Source organism: Ictalurus punctatus, chromosome 20, assembly GCF_001660625.3.
Source record: "Ictalurus punctatus breed USDA103 chromosome 20, Coco_2.0, whole genome shotgun sequence".
Classification (NCBI taxonomy): domain Eukaryota; kingdom Metazoa; phylum Chordata; class Actinopteri; order Siluriformes; family Ictaluridae; genus Ictalurus; species Ictalurus punctatus.
Window position 1 is genome coordinate 21,247,406 of NC_030435.2, and position 24,189 is coordinate 21,271,594.

General features: G+C 37.4%; 2 protein-coding genes and 1 non-coding gene across 3 annotated transcripts; 2 read left to right on the top strand and 1 right to left on the bottom strand.

The window, feature by feature from the left end:
* Window positions 1–496: 496 nt before the first annotated feature.
* xcr1b.1 (chemokine (C motif) receptor 1b, duplicate 1) lies at window positions 497–3,440 on the top strand. Its single transcript, XM_017495003.3, has 2 exons — window positions 497–1,354; window positions 1,664–3,440. Exon 2 carries the CDS (start codon window positions 1,671–1,673, stop codon window positions 2,694–2,696), a length of 1,026 nt encoding a protein of 341 aa, XP_017350492.1. The 5' UTR covers window positions 497–1,354; window positions 1,664–1,670; the 3' UTR covers window positions 2,697–3,440.
* Window positions 3,441–8,285: 4,845 nt separating this feature from the next.
* xcr1b.2 (chemokine (C motif) receptor 1b, duplicate 2) lies at window positions 8,286–11,666 on the top strand. The gene has a single exon (XM_017496447.3). It carries the CDS (start codon window positions 8,676–8,678, stop codon window positions 9,753–9,755), a length of 1,080 nt encoding a protein of 359 aa, XP_017351936.1. The 5' UTR covers window positions 8,286–8,675; the 3' UTR covers window positions 9,756–11,666.
* A 4,455-nt stretch (window positions 11,667–16,121) lies between these two features.
* trnal-uaa (transfer RNA leucine (anticodon UAA)) lies at window positions 16,122–16,204 on the bottom strand. Its single transcript has one exon. It is a non-coding gene; the product is annotated as a tRNA-Leu (tRNA).
* Between the last annotated feature and the right edge of the window lie 7,985 nt (window positions 16,205–24,189).

Consider the following 24,189-nt stretch of genomic DNA (forward strand, 5'->3'; position numbering starts at 1 on the left):
TAACTGATGTGTTTCCATTTATATTTTACTTTACTTATATATTACACCCACCCTGCGATGGATTGGCACCCTGTCCAGGGTGTACCCTGCCTTGTGCCTGATGCTCCCCATAATAAGCTCCAGGTTTCCCCGTGACCCTGAAAAGGATAAGCGGTCTAGAAGATGGATGGATGGATGGATATATTACACCCGAGTGTTTTTGATCTCTCAAGCAGTCATCCACATGAAACTGGACAGTTGAAGAATGGAGAAAGACCAGGCGACATTTTTCTGTCCAGTTTTGATGAATCTGTGCCCACTCTATCCTCAGATACCGGTTATTGTCTGACAGGAGTGTAACCCGATGTTGTCTTCTGCTGTTGTGCTCTCTCTCTCTCTCTCTCTCTCTCTCTCTCTCTCTCTCTCTCTCTCTCTCTCTCTCTCTCTCTCTCTCTCTCTCTCTCTCTCTCTCTCTCATCAGCAAGTTGTTTCTACCTGCAGAACTTATGCTCACTGAATGTTGTGGTGCTCCATTTTTGCTTTACGCACCAGTCTGTGTAAACTCTAGAGACTGTTATGGTATCAGCTATTTCTGAAATACTCAAACTAGCCTATCTGGTATCAACAACCATGCAATGGTCAAAGTCTTCTGGTGTATGATGTGAACATGAACTGAAGCTCTCGACCTGTATCTGCAGGATTTTTCTATTGCACTGCTGCCACATGATTGGCTGATTGAAAAATAATATGAACATCAATATAGTTTCTGGACATCTACCTTCCTACCCTTCAGCCCTAATCCAACCAATCTAATATAAATCTGATATCAAGTTACATTTCGGAGTCTGATTATATATAGAAATTCAGAAAGAGTTAGTGCTCTTGCCCTCACGCAGTTAGTAAACCACACTATCTCCCCACAGACAGAAGAGATAATCCCCTAACAATAAATATAGAGAAACTGCAGAAAAATTAATTGGGAGGAAAATATGGAGGACAGCGTTCCAGACTGCATTTAGTTTTTAATTTGGGGTTCTATTACAATGCAGGGGTCTGCTACAAGAAATCACACAAAACCTCGCATTTAAAATCCGCTTTAGAATTTTTCAGCTTTTACGTGTTTAGCAAACTTGTATAACTGTTCAAAGCTCACCTGCTTGGTCTGTTTTGTGTAAAAAAAATAAATAAAATTTAAAAAATATCACGAGTTCCCATCTGAGAAATGGGTGGTTTGCATGGTATATAATCTAATGGGAACCAGGTATTTCTGATAAGGTTTCAAAAAGGAAATAAAAGCAGTTTTAGACGTCCTGCAGGATCTATAATCGCTAAATCAACTGCTCTGTTTGAGAACACCTTGGAGCTCTGACTTAAGGTATGGAAATTAAATGAACAAGGTAGAATGTACAACGCAGGAAATATAAATAAATAAATAAATAAATAAATAAATAAATAAATAAAATGTCTTTATTTGTGGTTTCTGGGAGTTTGCTTTGTATGATGAAATCAGTAAATGTATAATTGTGAAGGTTGGATTGATGGCTGTTTGTCTTCTGAAAAAAAAGCAGTGGAAAAATACCAAGCTGGACAGAATTGTTAATTATTTTTCAGTACTTAATAAAAGTACTATTTCTTCTGTATATTTTCTGTTTTGTAATAATATATATTTTATTACTTCTTTTAGCCTGGACATGAGCATCGACGAAAACGATTCCTTGGCATCCGGTGATTATAATTATGATTATAATGACACGTCATGCAACAAGACCGAACTGATGCTGTTTGGATCAGTGGTCACCCCAATCTTTTTTGCGATGGTCACGATGCTCAGCTGTGTGGGCAATGCATTGGTCATATGGGTGTTGATTAAATATGAAAGTCTGAAATCCCTGACCAATGCATTCCTTTTGAACCTGGCCATCTCTGACCTGATCTTTACCTTCGGCCTGCCCTTCTGGGCCTCTGACCTCATCTTTGGCTGGATATTTGGAGTAGCTGTCTGCAAATCAGTGAGCTTCATCTTCTACCTGGGCTACTACAGCAGCCTCATCTTTCTCGTAGTTATGACCGTGCATCGCTACATGGCCGTTGTGCACCCACTGTCTATGTTATGGAACAGATTCGCATACTATTCAGTCGGGATTTCTGCATTTATCTGGATCCTGAGCTTCTGTGTTGCGACCCCTCATTTCATCTTCACTGAGGTCCTGACCGATCCTGACAGGGTCCGGGCTTACTGCGATTATAATGAAATCTTTTGGAAGCAGGTTGGCATTTACATTCAAAACATCTTCTTTCTCATTGCCTTCTTCACCATTGCTTTCTGCTACATTCGAATTCTTGGGCGCCTGCTCAGACCCATGTCACACACCCGTCCCAAAACCGTGAAGCTGATCCTCTGCATTGTGGTGACTTTTTACTTGGGTTGGGCGCCATACAATGTGTCCATGTTTCTCAGTTCTCTGATATCATTTGAAATCTCGCCATTCAACGAGTGTCATGTCAGCACCACGGTGGATTACGTTTTCCAGGTTTCCCGACTGGTGGCGTTCTCTCACTGCTGCCTAAATCCAGTGTTTTATGTCTTTATGGGGGTCAAGTTCAGAGATCACCTAAAGAATGCACTGAAGAATCTCTGCAAGAAAGACGATAAACCTTTTGACAGACGCCACAGCCATCTGATTTATTCAAATGGGGAGGAAATTACCACATACTAGCCGATCTTGCAGAAGTTCCTTTATAGTAGGAAAGCAGCTAAAAGTGCCCGTGAGCTTTCACGTTTCCTCAGATATTTTGCATTTTGTTTTTTCTTATTCTGCATCTGTTCAGTGAAATATTTTTAATACAAGGACCTTTTCGCAATCATTACCTTAAGGATTGAAATCAAACCTTTCCATGTAATATATATTTGTTTCAATACTAATTTGTTTGAATACTTAATTGTTCTGATATCATGTACTATAAAAAAAATGATTTGTACAGAACCAATATATATATATTTTTTTTTTACTTATAATGTTTGTAAAGTGTTTCTATGCTTATAATATTCATGCACTATACATTATACATATTCATTACACTTTAGATAAACTGTGAAACTGTGGGACATGTGACCGATCTCACTAGTTTCTTCATTTCTACATGTCTTCTGCTTTCATTTCTCCAGCCCAGAGATTAGCTTGCACCTACACACCTTTGCCATAAAAGTCAACCCATACACCATACAGAGTTTCAACAGAGGGCTTGGGTTGGAGTTGAAGACCTGTCAATATTTTCATGGCATTTACAATTCATCTCTCAGACAGCAGGGGGCTCTAAAAAAAAATCATGTGCAACATCATGAGTAAATTCTGTATTTGATTTAGCCTGTATTTAAAATGCTTAAAAGACCGAATAAAATGTCAAATAAAATGCTTGTGATTATGTGTTTAATGAATATTTAATAAAATATGAAAAATGTTTAGGTGGCAGTACATTATTTCCCCTCTCTACTGTATTTTCCTAATTTGCTCAATACATTCATCTTGATGAACTGGAGTTTAAGATTTTTGAATTCTTTTTTGGTGCTGTATTCATTTTAGAAGAAATTTCTAAGCAAATATGGACAGAACCAACTCTACCTGATGTGCAAAATAAGCAGCTACGTGGGGTTATTTTGGTGACAGCTGTCAAGGGTCCAAAATGTTTTGTTCGGGCTCTGTGTAAGACTGAAACATAGATCTTGTGGAAAAAATTAGTTGCTTATATGTTTTTAGTCATGTCCAAAATGCCCTCCCCCTCCAAAAAAAACACCTAAATAGTAAGTAATACCCAACATATGGTGTGTCATACGTATCATGAAAAAGTACACCCACCTTCAATTCTATGTTTTTATTTATCAGGGCCTAAATATCAGTTGTGTGGTCCTCACCAACTTCTGTAAACAAACAAATAATATCATGTGAGAAAAAAAAAAAAACACAACACAACAGATTTCGATATCTAGTCATTTTTTCCCGCAAAACGTAAACCAGCATTCAGAAACCATGTGGGTGAAAAATAAGAACACCCTTTACACTTCCACAATCATTAAGAGAGTAATTAGCAGCCAGGTGTTACTAATGTAATGCACAAGATTAATTAATCATTAAGAAGTGTGCTTAAATCTATCAAAGCAGAACTTTTGGCAGTTTGCTGTTCTGGAGCACTCGTGTGTTTGTCTACATCATCCCAAGAAGAAAGAACATCAGCCATGACCTTCAGTGAAGCAACTGTTGCTGCTCATCAATCTGGGAAGGGTTATAAGGCCATCTCCAAACGATTTGAAATTCACCATTGTACAGTGAGAAAGTCTGTTTACAAATGGAGCATCTTCAATATCCTTTGGACTGATGAGACCAAGGTGGAGATGTTTGGTCGTCATGCACAGCATCATGCTTGGGTGAAAAACAAAACACAGCGTATCACCACAAACACCTCATACCAGCTGTGAAGCATGGTGATGGATGGGTGTTATTTGGGCTTGTTTTGCAACTACAGGACCTGGGAAACGTCAGTCATTGAGAAAACTATCAATTTCCCTGTATACCAGAATATTCTTGAGACTAATTTCAGGCCATCTGTCCAGCAGTTTCAGCTGAACTGAAACTGGATAATTCAACTGGACAATGATCCCAAGCACTCCAGAACACTGACATCAGAATGGCTAAAGAAGAAAGAAATCAAGGTGTTGGAATGGCCAAGTCAAAGTCCAGACCTCAACGCCATTGAGATGCTGTTGCAGGATCTTAAGAGAGTTGTGTATAAAGCATTGCCCTCAAACATCAATGAACTGAAGCCATGTTGTAAAGAAGAGTGGGGCAAAAATTCTCCAAAACGATGTGAGAGACTATTAAACTAAAGGTCGTTCTGCATGTTACTAAATTCTAGGGTGTACAACTGGTCTCTGAATGTTGGTTAACGTTCTGGGAGAAAAAAATAGTACATATTGTCTTCTATGTATTGTGCAACTATTGTGGTTTTTTTTTTTGTTGTTGTTGTTGAAGTCGCCTGAGGTTATTTGTTTATATATAGAAGTTCGCAAGGAACCAATTGTTTTTTATACCTTGATAAATAAAAATGAATAAATAATAAAAAAAAAAAATGTATTTTCTTTTTCTCATGACTGTATATATTTAGGTATGGCTTTGTATTTATCTATACATTCTTCTTCTTCTTTTTTTCGTGTCAAGGTTCCACTATAGATAGTGGAATATTACTATAGATATAATATTAAGATCAGTGTTGTAGATAACATTATGCACCAGCTTTAAAATTAACTGCGCAAATGCAGCAAGAAGTGGTTTCAGAACTAGAACAGGAAATAATGAGTCATTTCATGCTTGTCTGTAAAAATGAAACATATACAGTGAGGAAAAGAAGTATTTGATCCCCTGCTGATTTTGTACGTTTGCCCACTGACAAAGAAATGATCAGTCTATAATTTTAATGGTAGATTTATTTGAACAGTGAGAGACAGAATAACAACAAAAAAATCCAGAAAAACGCATGTCAAAAATGTTATAAATTGATTTGCATTTTAATGAGCGAAATAAGTATTTGACCCCCTCTCAATCAGAAAGATTTCTGGCTCCCAGGTGTCTTTTATACAGGTAACGAGCTGAGATTAGGAGCACACTCTTAAAGGGAGTGCTCCTAATATCAATTTGTTACCTATATAAAAGACACCTGTCCACAGAAGCAATCAATCAATCAGATTCCAAACTCTCCACCATGGCCAAGACCAAAGAGCTCTCCAAGGATGTCAGGGACAAGACTGTAGACCTACACAAGTCTGGAATGGGCTTGGACCATTGCCAAGCAGCTTGGTGAGAAGGTGACAACAGTTGGTGCGATTATTCGCAAATGGAAGAAACACAAAAGAACTGTCGATCTCCCTTGGCCTGGGGCTCCATGCAAGATCTCACCTCGTGGAGTTGCATTGATCATGAGAACAGTGAGGAATCAGCCCAGAACTACACGGGAGGATCTTGTCAGTGATCTCAAGGCAGCTGGGACCATAGTCACCAAGAAAACAATTGGTAACACACTACGCCGTGAAGGACTGAAATCCTGCAGCACCCGCAAGGTCCCCCTGCTCAAGAAAGCACATATACATGCCCGTCTGAAATTTGCCAATGAACATCTGAATGATTCAGAGGACAACTGGGTGAAAGTGTTGTGGTCAGATGAGACCAAAATGGAGCTCTTTGGCATCAACTCAACTCGCCGTGTTTGGAGGAGGAGGAATGCTGCCTATGACCCCAAGAACACCATCCCCACCGTCAAACATGGAGGTGGAAACATTATGCTTTGGGGGTGTTTTTCTGCTAAGGGGACAGGACAACTTCACCGCATCAAAGGGACGATGGACGGGGCCATGTACCGTCAAATTTTGGGTGAGAACCTCCTTCCCTCAGCCAGGGCATTGAAAATGGGTCGTGGATGGATATTCCAGCATGACAATGACCCAAAACACACGGCCAAGGCAACAAAGGAGTGGCTCGAGAAGAAGCACATTAAGGTCCTGGAGTGGCCTAGCCAGTCTCCAGACCTTAATCCCATAGAAAATCTGTGGAAGGAGCTGAAGGTTCGAGTTGCCAAACGTCAGCCTCGAAACCTTAATGATTTGGAGAAGATCTGCAAAGAGGAGTGGGACAAAATCCCTCCTGAGATGTGTGCAAACCTGGTGGCCAACTACAAGAAACGTCTGACCTCTGTGATTGCCAACAAGGGTTTTGCCACCAAGTACTAAGTCATGTTTTGCAGAGGGGTCAAATACTTATTTCCCTCATTAAAATGCAAATCAATTTATAACATTTTTGACGTGCGTTTTTCTGGATTTTTTTGTTGTTATTCTGTCTCTCACTGTTCAAATAAATCTACCATTAAAATTATAGACTGATCATTTCTTTGTCAGTGGGCAAACGTACAAAATCAGCAGGGGATCAAATACTTTTTTCCCTCACTGTAGCACGTATAGCACCCAGTACCTGTTACCAATCCAAATTAGACACTGATTGACCTTTCGTTCAATGGTTGCTGGGATTACTTTAGTCATATTAGCCCCTGATTCCAAAGTACAAAAGCTTTTATTCTCATATTTAAAAAAACAAAAAAGCAAAAAACACTCTTACAAAATGCAGTTGAAAGCGTCCCAAAAGAAGCTCAGGGCGTTTTTGGAAGCATGGTCTACTATAATAAGGATTAAAAAAGACCTTATGTGTGAACACATCCTTTGATAGCCTTCTTCTCCAAACACTTGCAGGTTGTGCGGAATTTCTCACGACTGTCCCTGACAGATTTTTTTTTTAAATAAATAAATCAAGAAATTCTCTGTCTGCCTCCTTTATGTCTTTTGCTTGCATTAAATTTATATATATATATATATATATATATATATATATATATATATATATATATATATATATATATATACGTATGTATGTATGTATATATATATATATATATATATATTTTTTTTTTAAATTAAATCTCAAACATGTTATCTGGTGAAATGAACAGACTTTTGACTATAAATATAATAAGTGTTGCATGATTGGTTTCACAAATATGGTGAAGATAATGGTCGAAAAATATTCACTTAAATCTTCAAATTTCTTTCGAATCATTTCAAACCACCCCATCAACCACCAAACCCCAGACCCCCGCCCCCGCCAGAACCCAGAACCCAGACAGCACGTAAGCCCTCTGAAAACCTAGGGGAAAACCCAGATATGTTAGCATTTCCATAATAACAACTTACAAAGGGTCATTTGTTTGGTGAACTCTCCACATGAATGGATTAAAAGTGCGTGTCATCTTTGATACGATGAGGTTTTCTGTGCGGAGATGTTTATTTAGCTTTTTTTTTTTTTTTCTGACGGAGTCTCCCACGTCACTATTTTGTAACAGTTAGTTTGACAACATTTAAGGTAACTATAAATGGATAAAATGTACAGTATTGTTCTTCAATTAATCAAAATGATTGTAATTATTGGCAAATTGCTGTGATATACAAGGAATAAAAGCTGTTATTGGAATACAGTCAACTTCAGAGTTGGAACACAAACTCCACTTTACTGCCTTGATTAGATCGCTATATCCACTTAAAAACTGAAATTGGTCATAAGAATAACATTTATTCCAGCATCTCTACAACATGCGCCATAACTTCAGATGGAGTTTGCGATTAAATGGAGAATTGTTCAGAAATTTTACAGAAGCGCGTCATTCTCAGCTTGTTTCTTTTGCCAAGCTCAGGAAGGGGAAAGTAGGACAGTGTCAGTAATGTTGGCCGTGTGAGTTTTGTTTTGTCGTATCATGTTGGACCATATCACGTTCCCATAATGCTGATGCTTAAAACATCATCGTTTATCTATTCCGGTCTCGCTCCGCCTGCCGATCATGTCAGAGACTCTGTGGTTTGTAAACATGTGAGTCCTCTGAAAAAGTTCATGCTGCTTACAAAAGTGTTAGTTTCAGCCTGAGACACAGCATGTATCTTTCTGACGTGAATAAGTAAACTCACTTCCAAGCAGTGGAGAGAGAAGAAAAAAAAAAAAGAAAAAAAAGAGGAAGAACTCTCAGCCAAAACCTCTGTTCTGTTTTATTTTTAGACACTTGAAACTTTCCGACTTCAAGCTGGACATCTATGTGTGGATCTGTTTTTAAAAAAAATGTTTTCTCTTAACTCAACAACACCCCTGACCTACACAAGAACGGAAGAAATGAACCTGAGTGACAATCTGAACGACTCGTATGAATATTACTATGGAGACCTGGTCACACAGTGTCATTTTGAGAAATACGATCGAATCACGGGAATAAGTTTCATCGTCATCTGTTGCTTCAGCTTCCTCGGGAATGGCATGCTCCTCTATGCTCTGGCCCGCTTTGAAGATCTCAAAAGGATCACCATGCTTTTTCTACTCTGCTTGGCGGTTTTTGACCTGTTGTTCACGCTGACGCTTCCTTTCTGGGCTGTTGATCAACTGAACGAGTGGATCTTTGGAGATCCTGCGTGTAAGATCCTAACCGGGGCCTATTTTGTCGGAATATATGGAAGCCTCATTCTACTGACGGCCATGACGGTCGATTGCTTCTTTGTTGTTGTTGTGCGCAGCCAGTGGCTCACTCACAGAAGAAGGCTCAACTGTGCAAGGGCAGCTTTTGCAGGGTCGTGGATCATCAGCGTAGGAGCGTCTCTGAAAGACGCCCTGTCCTCCGAGGTTCGAAACATGAATAACACCTTCACCTGTGGCAATGGGCATTCTCATGATGACCAGGTGGGATACTACACACAGTTTGTCATGCTCTTCATCATTCCGCTGGTGATCATCGTCCTGTGCTACAGCTTAATCCTGCACACGCTCAGGTCGAGCTCAGGGCGGAGAAGGTATAAGACATTGCTGGTCGTGTTGCTCATAATCATGGCTTTTGTCATATGTTGGGGACCTTATCATGTCATCATACTCCTGGTACCGTATAGTGATAGTGGGGATTGCAAAAAGAAAAATCTAATCAACCAAATATATGTCGCCTGCCGTATCCTTGCCTATTTCCACTGCTGCATCAATTCACTGCTGTTTCTGATCAGAGAAAGGTCCAGAAAAATCCTGTCCAAACTTCTGTTCTGCCAGCCTCAACACAGGAGCGCTGAACTGTCATACAGATCTTCTGAGCGGAGTCACTTCAACTTTCACCAACACCACAGCGTGGCATTTCCACAAAACTTAACAGAACTCAAATCACTTTGACAAATGACGATGAACTCGGTGATGGAGACTCAAAACTGGTACATTTCTCCTTTTTATGTGAGTGATTCCTATCATGAAAATATTACACATAGAGAGCGAGAGCGAGAGCGAGAGCGAGAGAGGGGGGGGGGGCACGGTTAACATGGAAACATTTAACTTCAAAATGAAATTTCATATTGTAATATTCTATATACTATTTCTAATTTAATATACTATATTATATTTTCCTTATTTTTTTTTATCCTCAGTCTGTTTTGCATTGATATTTTTATAAGCTTTTTTTTTTTTTTTGTGCTAACTGCACTCTTAGACTTAAAGAGTCCTTTGGACGGCTAATGGTTTTTCTTTATAAAGGAACAAAACAAAAAAATTATGCAGAGTACGGGATTTACCCTTATTTTCTTACCGTGTACTTGTGTTTCACTTTTCTTTTGTTGAACTCATTTTATGTTCTATTCTCTCTTTTTTGGGGGTGTAATAATACTGTAAATAACAGAAAAAAAAACCCTGGTGTAATAATACTGTAAATAACAGAAAAAAACCCTGGTGTAATAATACTGTAAATAACAGAAAAAAACCCTGGTGTAATAATACTGTAAATAACAGAAAAAAACGTGTGTAATAATACTGTAAATAACAGAAAAAAATTCTACATACATTCAGTTCATCACAGGAAACTATTGCACATTTGTCTGTTGGCAAATACGAAACTTTTACAGAAACGAGCACAGAGTCGAGAGGCACGATGACTTATGCGTAACAGTTTTAGTATTAGTCACCTTTTTTATCACTTACGCAAGCAAAAATATATAAATAAAAAAGTCTTTGCACTATTAGATATATCAGCTTATTTAATGTAGACAGTGCATTTTATATAAGTAGGAAATAAAATACAATAGCGTGTACTGTTTATAAGAAAATACCACAGCAATTTGCCAAGTGCAATTGTACCTTGAGCTTTTATCATGTTATGGTTAAATTTAAGGATCATCAGTAAAACAAGTTAATTCCTCTTATCACTTACACAAGTGAAGCTAAAAACATTTTTAAACCACAGTCTGTCGCCCCTAACACCCCCCCCCCCCCCCTTTTTAAAGTGATTAAAAAAAAAATCCCACAGGTTTTCAGTGCAACTGCAAACTGAAGACTTTCCCGAGGTGCAAAACTTACTAACTGCTGGAGACTCCTTCCAGTTACAGAAAACCTCATCATTTCAACAACTGTACATTTTTCTTTGTTAAATATGTGCTAATTACCTCAACATTTTTAAGTTGATAAATCGATTTCTTTAAGCCGAATACACTTGAATAAAACAAAAATTTAACTCGGTTAACTCTATTTAAGTGTATTTGGTTTTAAAGAAATCGGTTTATCAACTTAAAAATTTTGAGGTAATTAGTTCCCTCAAATTTTTCGAGTTAAATGAACTTAACCGGGTTTACAGTGTAACGGTTGTTAATCTGTTTCGGATTATGTGTAGAATCCGCCACACAAGTGTCTGTGAATTCGCTGTTACTATAAAAACTCTAACATATTACGATGAGCAGCGATATAAACCTTGCAACCGGAACTGTGATCATTAACCAACATCTTCGGACCAATTGGAATGGAGCACTCAAGAGTGCGTTGGTATAAATATTTGTCTTTTATTCAGGGAATTTTTAAGCACCTTTCAACAAAATAAATTTCTTTCTTTTGCTGTTGTTGCAGTAGATTGTATAGTTCTTTCCTGTTGTTCTTTGGATTATACTAGACAGTACAGTATAGTACAGCAGGCTCTTGTCTTCTCTCTGCAACATTCACCTCAATGCCTGTATAAATGCTTGCAATTTTGAGTTTTCTAAATATGTGTTCTGTATTTTTTATGGTACAATGGTTACCAAACAAACAATAAAGTGATGAACTGCTATATCTGTTGGTTTCAGCAAGATGCCTGATTAAATTAGATGGAGCTGGCGGCTCTGATCAGCTGTCAACTCATTAAAAAGCACTTTTCTTTCTTATAGATGTCTTAAGACTGCAGGTGTAGACAGATATATAAATCATAGAAGAGTTTAGACTCTAACTGTGACTATCCATTTTCCGATCATATTAAGCCAATTAAAGCTGATCAGCCTCAGAAAAAAAAAAAAAAAAAAAAAAAAAAAAAAAACATTTTTCATCAACTAAACCAAATCTCTTGCATCTCAGGTTGACATCCCTGCCACTTTGAGACATTTTCATTTCAAATAAGATCTCGAAGCTCCTAGAGTTAGCTTATTAGTCACCATGATATAGTGATTCACCACATCACTGAACCACAAGCTTGATCTTGAGCTTTTTCGCCACCTCCTACATGATGTGACTTACTTTTCTCGTACCTCAGCCTTACACCGTGGTTCAAAACGACATATCTGGGAATTTCTAAACCCATTTGACATTTCTAATGCATTTCAATTGGTGAACCGCTTGCTATGTCCACATCTTGGTCATCCAGCAATGTCGAATTGGAAAAACCATTGGAGAGATGAATTTCTGTTGTTGTTGTTGTTGTTGTTGTTGTTTTTAAATCAGTTCGAGCTTATTTTCAGCTTCTATATTTGCATGAGGAAAAAGACTTACTTACTCTAAATCTCATCAATCATGCCCTCCTGATCCCAGGTATCTTAGTCTCTTAGAAACAAACTACTGCAAATAATCAGAGCAGCAACTTTAGCTTCTCAAACCTAAAGCGTTTTGTGGTTTCAGCAAGCCTGTGGACTTCCTGCTGAAAAAAATTGGCATCCACTTGTTATATTGGCATCCTCTTGTTGTTGTTAATATTAATTGGCCTAGTGCTTTCCATCAAGGTTTCTATGTTCATTCCAATAAACCAAATACATGATTAAACTTTTTTTTTTTTTTTACACTTTAAAAAAATCAAGTCAAGCTTGAAATGAATGATAAATTTATGTTCTATTGGCAGATATTTTTCCAAGTTCTCATTTGAAACATTCGTTTGTAGAAAGAAGCGAAATGATCTAATAATAGAATTAAAAAAATTGTCAATCTTGAGCTGAGTAAAAGCATTTAAGACTGACTCGTGTTGCTCATAATCGTGGCTTTTGTCGTATGTTGGAGACCTCATCATACTGTCATAATCCTGATACCGTATCATTATAACGGGGATTACACTTTAAAAAAAAAAAAATCAAGCTTGAAATTAATGTTCTGTTGTCAGATATTCTTTTTCTCATTTCAAACATTAATTTCTAGAAAGAAGCAAAATGATCTGACAATAGAATAAAAGATAATGTAAACGCTTGCATTTCCTCACTTGTAAGTCGCTTTGGATAAAAGCGTCTGCTAATTGAATAAATGTAGATAGATGAAGATAGATCATAATAGATTGATAGAAATTATATATATATATATATATATATATATATATATATATATATATATATATATATATATATATATATATTGTATATATATATTGTATATATATATACAATTTCTCACATTTACCGTACAGTCTATATATATATATGTATATATATAGACTGTACGGTAAATGTGAGAAATTGTGATTTCCTCATATAGGCTCAATTTAAAGGAAACAGCTACTAGAGTTAAGCACATGCTCATATACATCATAGTGAAACCACAAACAATGGATCTGTGAGTCAACCAGAGAAGAATGATGATGAAATTGAAACTGATTATGCCACCAATGATAGACATTCTGAATTCTGAATAATGAATCTTAATGCATTACTACACAGTTAACATCGGCTACTGTTACGCAGTAGATGGCAGCAGTGGTCTGAAACATGGAGCCTCTGTGGTTGCTCGGGTTTAGAGCAAGTCCATGCTGAGCCGTTTCCAATACATGACGACTATTTTACCAGCACTGTATTGCATGTGAAAGTGGCCTGAGCACAAAAAAACGTATGGCTCATGTCAATGGACATCTGGCATTATGATTAAATATGCAGTGGATGAAAGTCCTAATGAGAATACCCTCGGTTTAGTGTGAAAAAAATAATCAAAAAACAACACAGACATGTAAAACAATTGGAATTCAATATGAATTTAAAAAAAAAAAAGTGCAAATGTAATTTCAATGTAAATTCACAACTAGATCAAATGTGCGTTTTAATAATTGCTACCTCAGACTTGAAATGAAAAAAAGTGTTATTTATTTTGAAAAGAAACCTAATGATCGTATCATAAAGCTTATCATCGGCTCAAACTTAAAATCAGTTTACAAACAATTTATTATTTTTTTTTAAATAAGGCATTTACATTCATTATCAGCAGGAACGACTGTTTATAGCTGCTATAACATAAGTGAGAACAGGACCTAACTTTCCTCTAACTACAAACATATAAAATGATAATGTATACAATTATTATAATGATGTTAATAAAATGTAAATATGTCATGGTTGGCAAATTGCTGTCTTATAAGATTAATAAAACATGTCCGAATATGCTGTTATTGAAAAAGAATCAACTTCGGGGTCGTAACAGTAACTGTTTCACAACACCACTACATCATTGATTATTTTCCTAAAACAGCATGCCCACGAATGTTTTATTCCTTAAATACAGTATATTAAATGCAGTACTTTTGTTGGTACTTAGTTAGTAGTAGATTGACATCTCCACCAATGTAGCATTTCCTTTTAAATAGCCGACCCTCAATCTATGCGGTCCCATGGGGCTGCTCAGACTCCACTTTGAGAACCGTGGCTCAATGTAACATACTCAGACCAAGAGCTTTGTCATTTCGTTAAAATCTCGTGCGTGTTTTAAAACAACAAAAGTGAAAGTATAGTGTATTACTTTGAATATATTTTAATACATTTACTGCACGTGGGGCATGGTGGCTTAGTGGTTAACATCTCTGCGCTTGAGGGATCAAATCCCACCTCCGTGTGTTTCCCCCATGCTTCGGGGGTACTTCAGTCACATCCCCCAGTCCAAAGACATGCTGATTGGAATTTCTAAAATTGTCTGTACTGTGTGCAATTGTTTCCTGTGATAGGTTGGCACGCTGTCCAGGGTGTCCCCTGCCTTGTGCCCTGATTTCCCTGGGATAGACTCCAGGCTCCCCTGTGTAGGAAAAGTGGATTTTAATAGACACACTTAATCCAAAGTGACTCACCATTGAGAAAGGATACAGCTAAATAGCAGTATAATAACAGTTCATTATCATCATTAATTACAGATCTGGATTTTTTTTAAATCTTGGGTGCAAAGTGTAATTTATTGTCCATTGTACTTTAAATGCATGACAGGACGGAACCTAGCCACCAGTTTTGCAAGCTGAATCTCAGCATTGTAACAGGAATAGGGTTGGACCTACACAGATATTTACCTGTTGGAGCTTACGTCCAACATCTTAACCACTTACAGTAACTATTCTGAGGTTACTAATTGTTCTAAAACTGTGATTTTTAGATGACACACCATCACTAGAACTCTGTGGACCATCCATTATGGTTTGCTTTAAGTAAGGATCCTTAGGAGGGTTTTCCATTTCTTTTCTGATTAGTTCACCATGCATCAGAACTATACAAATGTTAGGAACTACTAGGAGTGGGGTTCAAACCTACATGAATATTCACCCATTGAATCTTGAGACCAACACCTTAACCACTCGGCCATCCCGGCGCACTGCTTCAGCAGCATTACTTATAGAAGACTTTCTGCAGAATGAGTCTTACCGTTCAAGCATTTGTCAACAGGAACTACTGCATCCTGGTCAGGGTGATTGTGATTACAGAGCTACTGCTTTACAGTAGCTACGCTACATTAGGAAGTTCTCTGAGGGCTTCCGTCAATGAATAGTTGTCACTTGTTTGAATTTGCTTAATGGTTTCAATGCAATTCCTGAGGGTTTCCATTAGGAATTTTCCATGTACATCAGAACTCAGCTAAAACTCGTCAAAGGAATGGGGGTCAAACCCATGAGGATATTCATCCAGAGTTTCAGAGTAAGTTTTGAGTTGCCAAAACCAAACAAATCCAACACAGGTTAATTAAGATGAACAGGTTTCATGACACTGGTTATCACCTTTCTCAGTCAACACAGGTTTTAACTCTATATCGAGGTTTACTCAGTGTGCCTGTGCACATAAAAGCCTGATGTTTGCAGCAAACAACCAATAGCGTTCAACATGGAAAAAGCAGGTTTGCATGCTTCCGGTTGAAGAGCAACTTCCGAGCAAACTCGGTACCGTTTGAATCTTGGTAAGAATCACAGTGATTCCAGAGTTGCTACTGTTTTACATTAACACTGTATTATGGCTTCTTTCAAGGAATGGCTCTCACTTGTTTGGATTTGCTGTAGGCTGCAAGAATTTTCCAGTTACACCAGAATTCAGCTAAAGATCTTACCAGGAATGGGATTCGAACCCACGAGGACATTTATCCATTGGAGCTTAAGGCCAACACCTTAACCACTCGGCCATCCTGGTACGTACGGCTTTGCTAAGTCCTCTCACTTCAGTCAAGTTTCTGGCCTATGACAAAATGTACATCATTGGTCTTGTAAATTAGAAATTCCATACAAAAATATATCATCTTGAGAAAAACCATGCTGTCTATAGTCAGCTTAGGATAAAATAAATCTAATCTTGTCAGAAGTACAAGAAGCAATTGTTGCATTTATTACATTATTATTACTATATGTAATTTATTACATAGTACTGCAGTTGTTCTTGTCTGGTACATATGTTTGACCTGTATCATCTCTAAATTTGCATGCAGTATGGTGTGTTACTACAATAAAACAAAAAGGCAACCCTCTTTCTTCTTAAGCGAAGAGTTTCACACTTTTCAAACTTTCACACTTTTAGACGATGATGTCACAGTAAAGATGATCATTTCGTATAGGGTCACCACCTTTTGGTTATTATCTAGGCTACTGCATGTCTTATGTTCCCAAGGTGGCAGAACTTATCTCAACATATTCTATAAATAGTCAGGGAACAGTGTAGGAGGGTGGAGAGTGGATAAACCAACACACCACATCTGTTTCCTACTTTGTTGAAAGACATCCTCCTTCTCTGTCTCCGTACCTCCCTGGCAAACGTGTTCCTCAGGTTTGTAGCCAGGAGCGAAACAGCTGTTGTTTTCTACCCGACTGCGTCTCATCAGCCTTCTCTGGCCTCCGTACTCGCTGTCCTCCATTCTTTCGGGCAACTTCTGTCTTTATTTACTTTCTGTTTTGTTTCTTTTTACGCAAGTCTTCAGTAATCACATGTTAAATTAGCCTTGGCTTATTTTATTCATTGCTGTAGAAATATGTACACCCTTAAATTTATCACACGGAAATGCAAGGATGAGCAGTAAAAGACGAGCATATCGAAAAACAAGAGCATATAGTCCATTAAAAGTGTATTATACAGTGAATAGTTCTAATGTGGATGAAAGATAAAATGAATGGTGGTGTGCTGTTACAGGGAAATAATCAACAGCAGTGTGTTCCCGTGTGTTACCACCCGGAAGTGGATTCTTTTCCTGTAACAGCAAATCACAAAGTGTTTTATTCCTCTTACGCCGCAACAATTTGCTAAAAATGGCATTTACAAAACAAAACAAAAAAAAATCGTTATAGAATGATGTCATTTTTATGCATTTATAGTAACATTTAACATTGTGGAACTTCTACACAATCCTGCACTTTTGACACTTCTATTAGGCTTGTCCTTGTTAATGTACAATTTGTTACTATAGAAACGATAACGTATTAGATCTAGACCTGACCAGCAGAATCGAGAATTCAAGAGTGCTATAATTTGATCCGTTCTTTACTTTTCAGTCGTAGAAAGTTCACATTAAATTCGTTATCAGTTGAGACCTACATGCACAAACATACACACATGTAACGCAGCTCATCTACACCACTCTTCGTTCAGATTATGGCCTGTAATATTTTATTATTGTATTAAAAATCAGGAGGGGTAATGCCAAAGAGTGACCTTCTGCTGGAAAAGAAATGATCAGGCACGTGGTGCATTTCATATCATTTTAATAGGAGGCACCGTGCCAAGTCGCTTTGTTGTATGAATTCTAATGACTTTACAAGGAGGAAGATGAGGGGACTATTTATTTTCCCACAAGCAACGTGAACCTTTCAATGTACCAGGCGCTATCACAGGAGTCACTCTGGATAAAGGGGGCTGCAAAACAAAACAAAACAAAAACCAAATGCAGACTGCGATCATGTGGTTCTCGTAATGAATCGGATCTGATTTAATCGTCTACTCATCTCAGGACTCTTATTCAGAACATAGGCATACTGAAAATCTTTTTGACACACTTAGTACTGTTTGACTTTCCGTTATCCATTTGTAGAAAAGTAATCATTTATAATCTGGCGTGACTCAGAAGAAAACGGATCTCTGTTTGAGTCCTGGTTCCTCTCAAGGTTTCGTCCTCGTGTCGTCTCAGGGAGTTTTTCCTCCTCACGCCCGGCCTCTGGCTTAATTATTAGAGATCTACTGTATGAGCACATCTGGATTTCTGTAAAACTGCTAGTAAAAGTTAATCAGTAAAATGTTAGTAAAATGTTAGTCATCAATCAAATCTATCTATTTCAAACATGTGCTTAAAGAAAGGGGTTTGCCAAGATGTACTAAATCAATCATATTAAGAAAATTAATACTATCATAGTAAGAAAATGTTTGTTTTTTTAAAACCGATTACTGTACATTGTATGGTGTTGCCTTATGGCACCAATTCATTTATCTTAATTTTTTGAGAGGAAATTATACAAAGCTACTATTTTCCTATGTAACTGGGAAAAGGGGGCTTTAACTTTGACATAACAAATAAAAGCCATGTCACATGATGAGGAAGCGCTGTTTCCTCTTCCTTTTCTGCGCGTGGTGAAGGTCATCATCGGAAGGCTCTCAGAATGTGATCAATTTTTCAATATTGAGGCAAAACTACTTAAAGGGGGTCAAATTAAACACTAGATGAGATAAGTTATGATTTTTTGGTCATTTAAACACGTTTATATATTTTGAGTGTTCTGTTCAACGGTAAAATGTAATTGTTGCCATATGGCAACAACATGCGATAACGGAACTGTAGTATGTGCATTCATGAATTGAAACAGGCCTACACAGCAAAAAAAAAAAAAAAAAAAGACATTAAGCTTCTCTAATAGTATATTTAATTTTTTCACATTCAAAGTCAGAAAAACTGGTCAATTCAGACATTTTGCACCTTATTTAAAAAAATTTTGAAAATGTTTTAAGAGAAAAAATTAAAAAGATGTTTCACCCAAAACATGTTTGGATCCAATTTTTGTATGTATTTTGAATGAATTAATCCATGCACATAATTTTTTACAACTGTACTTCCATTCTAGAAGATTTTACATGCTTACTAGGTGGCAAAAAAAAAGAAGAAAGAAATTCTGCGATTTTTATAGTCGGGAAAATGCCGTAATTTTGTATTATTTCTGACTATATGATACTTTCCACCATCGCACACTATTTACTAGCTATATATTTTTCCCCCAATTTTTTAAAAATTATATTTTTATCACTTGAATTAATTCATTAAAAACATTTTTGGAATGTAAATGTAATCAATTCTGCATTAGATGGTTAAATATTTTGTGTATATTTGGTTTTGTGTTTTAAAAAAAAAAGTTATTGGGCAGTGATCAAGATTAAAATCTATTATGATTTTAATCATAGCTTATTATTATTACTTGATTGGGCAATGGTCAAGATTATATCCACTCACGCCACTTTAATAGGAACACCTGTACCTCTGCTAATTCACCAATCACAATGGCAGCAGCACAATCTATACAAATCCTACAGATACATGTCAAGAGCTTCAGTTAATGTTCACATCAAACATCAGAATGTTGTCGTCACAAAAATGGGATCTCAGTGACTTTTCTGTTGGTGCCACACGGGCTGACTTTTTTTTTTTTTTTTCCAGAGAGTTTCATACACAGTTGATACATACAGTAATAGCGCATTAAGCAACAACAACAACAACAACAACAAAAACATCCAGTGAGCGGGTGTTCTGTGGGCAGAAATGCCTTCCTGATGAGAGAGGTCATAGGCTAGTCTGGTCTGAGCTGGAATGAAACATACAGTAACTCAAAAAACCTCTCTTTATATCCGTGGTGAGCAGAAAAGCATCTCAGATCCTTGAGGCAGGAATCTGGGCCACCCGGGGCACTGAAACAAGACTAGATCATTTATTTTCCAAATGGAATATAAGTGAGTAAGATATCAAGAAATAAAATATTAACCTACAGTATCTTATCATATTTTTTAAGCTTCTTGCATGGAAAATAATATGAATAATTTTAATAAATAATTATTAGTGCAGATGCTTCAGGCAGACTTTTTTTCTTTTTCTTTTCGACTCTAAAACTTGCCTCAGTTGCTTTTTAAGGAACTCGGTTTTTATACTATTATAAAAAATCTGTGCTATTTTACAACACGGATGGTATAAAAGTGTTGGTGTAAAACCGCGGTGAAATGTATAATAAATATACCAGCTGTTCTTTCAGTCTTCCAGTCTTCGATAGTGGAATAATTAACACTTCATTGCACAAGCTACAACACAGGAGTGGATTCAAACAGGAATGTTGGCAGCGATACAAAAACACCTCAAGTCTCAAGAAGAAGCGTTTAACCCTGATTTTATAAATATTATATTTATGTTGTTTTTTTTTTTTTTTTATTTATTTTTTTAAAGATTATCTGGGTAAAAAAGGATAGGGGGAAAAAAAACACTGTTTATTTCATTTAATTGACTTCTAAAGCATACAACAGTTATTTGTAGAAGTCGCTAGAAGCCGATTTGAATGGTGTAGTTTTATTAAAGGAATTTTAAGTGCCAGGTGTAGATTTAATTGAGTCAGATACACATCTGCTCGTCAAAGGATTTCGGTTTTAATCTCATCCTCATTACGGCTGTAGGCCCTCACGCTGTCGCTCAGTCTGTTTGTTTGTCTGTAGGTCTGTCTGTCTGTCTGTTATTGTGTGTATCCTCTAGTGTATGAGTTTATTGTGTATTTAGCATTATCTTCTACACTGATAAATAATTAAAGGGTAAAAAAAAAAACATTGGACGCACCATTGGACATGATAGTTTTTCATCTCTGCGATATATTTTAGTGATTGTTAGGGAAGACCGTACAGGTTATGCTTTTTCATGAGGTACTCGGTAGCCCTATGTTTACAATAGCAAGTAACAGGCAACATTTAAGGTGAAATTTTCTCAATTCAATGCAAATTAGGTATGACGAAGTAATGCGACAAATTCAGACAACTGGCTCAAATGAATCTTCAGACCAATAATTTAGCAATGGCTTTCCAAAGTTTCTTCACTTCTCCATACACAACTATAGATCCAAGATGCAGTTAACTCAAATTTAATATTTGACGCAATAAATAAAAAATCGCCTCCGGGATTAGGGGATCGAATCCCACTTGTTCTCCCCATGCTTCGGGGGTTTCCTCTGGGTACTCCAGTTACCCTACCAGTCCAAAGACATGCGTTGTAGGCTGATTGACATTTCCAAATTGTCCGTAGTAGTGTGTGAATGTGTGTGTGATTGTGCCTTGCTATGTGTTGGCACTCTGTCCAGGGTGTCCCCTGCCTTGTGCTCCGAGTCCTCTGGGATAGGCTCAAGGTTCCCCGTGACCCTGTGTAGGATAAGTGGTATGGAAAATGGATGGTTGGATGGATGGATTAAGTATCAGTGATTGTTGGTGAGTGGCTAGTACAGTTAGCTTGCTTTGCTAATCTGCCAGTGAAGCCAATATATTGGGTTTTAGGCAATACATACACCACTTCTCGTTGGAACTGAAACCAAACCCAACACCGTTCTGTGCAAAAACAGTAGTTAATGACAAACGTACAAGTTATTTTATGCTTTTAACACTTCTCTAACACTGAGCAATCATGGGTTGCCTCCCAAACTGATATAAATGAGAGAAACAGCTGTAGTTGCAAAAGTAAAAAAAAATACTGCTGGTCCATTGTTCTACTGCTACATTAAACTTGATACACTTTTGCGACACCTATTTGCAATAAACAATGCAAATAAATAAATAAATAAACAAATAACAAGCTTTTCGTTTGACTCACCCTTGTATTTAGCCGTACAACTTAGTGTGCATTGTGCCATTTGGGACACAGCCTTGAATTCCGTCTAAATGTGTGCACTGGCAGCCGAGAGATGCTCGTGCAACACAAACCATGCTGTGAAATGTTAAAAATAGCACGTTTGTTCCAGAGAGGATGAAATTCCAAACTCTTTCATCTTATAACTTTAATTATATATATATATATATATATATATATATATATATATATATATATATATATATATATATATATATATATATATATATATATAACTGTTTATTGCATGTGTTTATGATTACGTCTGAGGCTTTCTTTATTTGTATATAGTTAGAAGTAATGGAACAGAAAAAAAAAACCCCTAGTGCACAACTGAAGAAGTAAATATGAGATGATCATCCAGGTGTGTCTTCTGATCGACTACATTTGTGATAAACATGTGTGTGTGTGTGTGTGTGTGTGTGTGTTTCTGAACTGTTCCTTCAAGACACGAATCTCTACATGAAGCTTTTGTTTGTCATTTATATGGACAAAAATCACACACACACACACACACACACACACACACACACACACACCTCTCAACTTCCCCTTTTTCCTTCCTGTATCGAAAAAAAAAAGAAGCAGAAAGAAAGAAAAGACTGGACATATGTGATTTTAAACTGCATTGTGCATGACTAATGATAGAAACATCTTAAAATCACTGCTGCAATGTCCTTGGGAAGGCAAATGAATTTTCAGCAGAATAATTAACTTAATTAACAAATCTGCATGCATATTCATCAGGGCCATCGACGTCTTTCCAGGCTCGCTTGATGAACGCGGCCGTGTAATAGCGGCCTCATTTACATTCCCACTGCCATTGTCATTTATGTGGCTCGGCGTCGCAGGCGTGGGTTTGAGTGAGGTGAAAGTAGGCCTTCTCGTATGTGCATATATCACTCTGTGATGTTATGCCAGACTGGGGAATTGATCAGTTGTTCAGATCAGCTTAGAATCAGTGTAAGACCCTGTGAATGTGCCCTTCTGTGTGTGGGGGTGGGGGGGGGCAGGGCTGGTGCGGGATGGCTGTCTGTGCCCTCTCTGCACCCCCAACCTCCCTTGTGGGCATTTCTTGGCATGGTTCCCATCTCGTAAAAGTCTCGCGGGTTGTGCTTCGCTCGCTCGTGTCTCTGCAGGGCAATCTTTAAAAGCAGCAAGGTGTGACGGCACCGACTGGCAGCTTGGCAGCCGCGCCTGAGGATACCGACGCGACTTCATCCGTGCCTGGACACCCACCGCTGCCCTTATCGCTTCTATACATTAACGATGTGTGCATGTATTTTGTCTTTACGTGTAAATATGATTGCTTTTTCTTATTATTAATAAACGAACGTCTAGCTTTATACCAACAACCCATAATAAACAGATAAATATCTATAATCATTGACACTTATGGAAGGAGTCTCCAGTGTCAGAGTTTTTACGCCATGGGAAAATCTTCATGAGGGAGGACTTTCCGCTTTCCTGTTTCTCTGCTTTCTCAAATTAGCTTAGTAGGTCGATCCCGACATAAGACGACATGCTAGCTTGGTTAAAGTCCTATATAGACAGTAGAGTGCAAAAGTTTGTGCCCCCACATGTTTTTTTGAATGGGAAAATGCAAAAGCTTTATTTTGCAATCCAGCTACAAAAAAAAAAAAAAAGAAAAAAAAATCTTCCATATGAAGCGTGAGTGAGTCCTACATAAAATATATGTAAATAAATAAAATAACAATACAGAAGGTAAATTAGAAAAGGTGGGTGGGTGGGTGTTTTGTTTGTGGGTGGGTGGATCTCCAAATCAAAAATATTCAGAAAGATTTTGTCTTTTTTTGCCAGTATTAATACTGAAATGCACTATTTGACCTTGCGATAATGGAAAAACGACATTGAAACCTAACTCACTAATTGTCTCTGTATAAATGAAGCCACTGTCTTTCCTAGATCCGATTCTGACTAGGGGGGTGCAAACTTTTGCATTCACACAAACTAGGCATTTTTTTCCTGATTTAAAAGAAGGGGGGGGGCCCCACAATGTAGTGAATACAAGGTGACGTCTGAAACATTTACTGCTCAGGGACATGATATAGGATTTTTTTTTTCAATTACCATATGAAGGCTCTTAGCATCATCACATTTTGACACACTACAACAAGCTGTCATCGTGTACCGCGCTGCAATAGCAAAATAAAACCCGGAGAAAAAAAAAATCAAACAGTAACAAGGCAGAATTCTCACACACCAGTCTGGATATTAACAGCTTTATTATCCAGCATATCCTAGTGCTGCTGAATTGTGTTAAGTG

Bases quoted from the DNA above. Each gene is read 5' to 3' on its own strand.
- xcr1b.1 (XM_017495003.3), top strand. From the start codon at position 1,671: ATGAGCATCGACGAAAACGATTCCTTGGCATCCGGTGATTATAATTAT.
- xcr1b.2 (XM_017496447.3), top strand. From the start codon at position 8,676: ATGTTTTCTCTTAACTCAACAACACCCCTGACCTACACAAGAACGGAA.